The sequence below is a fragment of the Conger conger genome, chromosome 13 (genome assembly GCF_963514075.1).
Source record: "Conger conger chromosome 13, fConCon1.1, whole genome shotgun sequence".
NCBI classification, from domain to species: domain Eukaryota; kingdom Metazoa; phylum Chordata; class Actinopteri; order Anguilliformes; family Congridae; genus Conger; species Conger conger.
The window spans coordinates 9,614,324-9,616,823 of NC_083772.1; the positions used below are offsets into that span (position 1 = coordinate 9,614,324).

Genomic DNA, 2,500 nt, shown 5'->3' on the forward strand with positions numbered 1-2,500 from the left:
GCCTTAGTAAACACAAAGGGGAAATCACTTTGTTCCGGACCAAGGAGACCCAGTCTATTAGCGCAGTCACAAGACTCACTAATAGACTCACGTTTTGCTCGAAATGTGTTGACTCACTGCGGCGGTTAAAGATTTACAAGGCGCTCAAAGCCAAGCGCAGCGTTTCCTCAAGTGTTCTGGTTAAACAGATAAATGTGTACAGTCAGTCAATCCGGTCCCCCTAATCATCCGCCTCACATTTAATGGGTTGTGCGAGCCCATTCTATTCCCATCAGACTCATTTCCCCAAGGTTGTCACCGTCAAAGGGAAACAAATTCTCCCCATCGACCTTCCCGGTTCAATACACACAAAGCACGCGCGTTGCTAATGGTCCTTGGATTGCAGATGCTTTCCGATTCCCTCTTGAGTCGAGCAGAGTTAAAGAAGAAGTGCAGGACTGAGATGAGACGAAGGCTTTCTTCCCCTTCAGAAAAACCACACAGTCCCTGACAAAGGCAGTGCTGGCGGACGCCGAGCCTTCCGTCCGGAGGACACCTTACGGGACGCATGCCCTGGCCCCGTTCCCCCTGTACCCCGTTCCCCTGCCTGTCCCTGTTCCCCAGCCCTGCTCCCCCTGTCCCCCCTTCCCCTGCCCCATTCCCCTGTCCCCCACTCCCCTGCCCTGCTCCCCTGCCATGCTCCCCCTGTCCGCCATCCCCTGTCCTGCACCCGCTGCTCCCCTGCCCTGCTCCCCCTGTCTCGCTCCCCCCGTTCCCCTGCCCCGCTCCCCCTGTCCCCGTTCCCCAACCCCGTTCCCCTGCCCTGCTCCCCCTGTCCACCATCCCCTGTCCTGCACCCGCTGCTCCCCTGCCCTGCTCCCCCTGTACCCCATCCCCTGTCCTGCACCCCCTGCCCCGCTCCCCCCGTTCCCCTGCCCCGCTCCCCCTGTCCCCGTTCCCCAACCCCGTTCCCCAGCCCTGCTCCCCCTGTCCACCGTCCCCTGTCCTGAACCGGCTGCTCCCCTGCCCTGCTCCCCCTGTACCCCATCCCCTGTCCTGCACCCCCTGCCCCGCTCCCCCCGTTCCCCTGCCCCGCTCCCCGTTCCCCAACCCCGTTCCCCTGCCCTGCTCCCCCTGTCCACCATCCCCTGTCCTGCACCCCCTGCCCCGCTCCCCCCGTTCCCCTGCCCCGCTCCCCGTTCCCCAACCCTGTTCCCCTGCCCTGCTCCCCTGTCCCGCTCCCCCCGTTCCCCTGCCCTGCTCCCCCTGTCCCCGTTCCCCTGCCCTGCTCCCCTGCCCCGTTCCCCTGCCCCGTTCCCTGTTCCCCAACCCCGTTCCCCTGCCCTGCTCCTCTGCCCCGCTCCCCCCGTTCCCCTGCCCCGCCCCCCAACCCCGTTCCCCTGCCCTGCTCCCCCTGTCCCCGCTCCACCGCCAGCGCACACTCACGATTTGATGTGCGGGAAGCTCTCCTCCATCCTGCCGCCCGTGTTCTTGAAGATCTGCAGCGCGGCTTCGGCCACCTTCTCGTCCTCCATCTTCAGGCAGCCCAGCAGCGACTCGAAGGTCTCGGCCGAGTGGAAGGACACCGGGTGGGTGAAGGACAGCACCTGGGGAGGGAGGAGAGGAGGAGGGAGGAGGGAAGAGGGGGTGAGGGAGGAGGGGGTGGGGATTGGACTGGTCACTAATCTTACCTCACTGCAAAAAAGTCCTAATGAGCGTTTTAGTCTTGTAATAAGACTTAAGATCTTATTTTTTTCCCTCTCAAGTACAATTTATTAGCTAGCTTTAAGTTACCGTCCACTTGACAAGTGGAATTTTCTTACCCCACGAACAAATCTTGAAATGAGTCAAATGGTATAACCTCATTGGCAATATCTTCGGTCTTATTTAGCAAAAAACTAAAATGTCTGAATGCAAGACAAAAATACATGTTGAGACTGACTTATTGTTTTGGTTTTGCAGTGCACACATCACATAGCCACCAGACCTAATCTAATCACATACAAGCATCTGACATAGCAGCTGAACTGGGCTGTTCATTAACCATGACAAACGTCTGCAATCATTTATCTTTTGTAAAGATCACACAGTTGGCAGACAGTACAATACAATAACAGCGAAGGACTCTCTACATACATTATGTGTAGAGAGAGACACAGAGAGCGAGAGAGAGAGAGAGAGAGAGAATGAGAGTGAGAGAGAGAGAAAGAAAGAGATGCACTCTATTCAATTTACTTGAGTGCCGCCTGCCTGAATAGTAGTTTTAAATTTCCTTTCACAGAAGTACACTGCAGCTACGAATCAGTAGTGTCCTCACAAGTCAGAGAGAGGCCGCTCTCATATAAACTAGAGAAGGATACAATGAACACAGCCAACCAATACTGCAAAGGCACCTGAATAATTCCTCTTCTTTTGCTTTTCATTAACTCGGTGTTGCACGTTCCTCACACACACCGTATACCCAGGAACCGTGCGAACAGCCTGATACTCTGCACTAGCACGTGGCAGAGGATCTGTCTCT

At 56.5% G+C, this 2,500-nt stretch overlaps 1 protein-coding gene across 2 annotated transcripts in view; it reads right to left on the bottom strand.

The window, feature by feature from the left end:
* The window catches only part of pds5b (PDS5 cohesin associated factor B), a 56,015-nt gene that overhangs the window by 20,976 nt on the left and 32,539 nt on the right, over nucleotides 1-2,500 (bottom strand). For both annotated transcript variants that reach the window (XM_061217544.1, XM_061217543.1), the window contains exon 19: nucleotides 1,426-1,586. In XM_061217544.1, coding sequence (XP_061073528.1) covers nucleotides 1,426-1,586 — 161 coding nt within the window. The remainder of the gene's footprint in view (nucleotides 1-1,425; nucleotides 1,587-2,500) is intronic.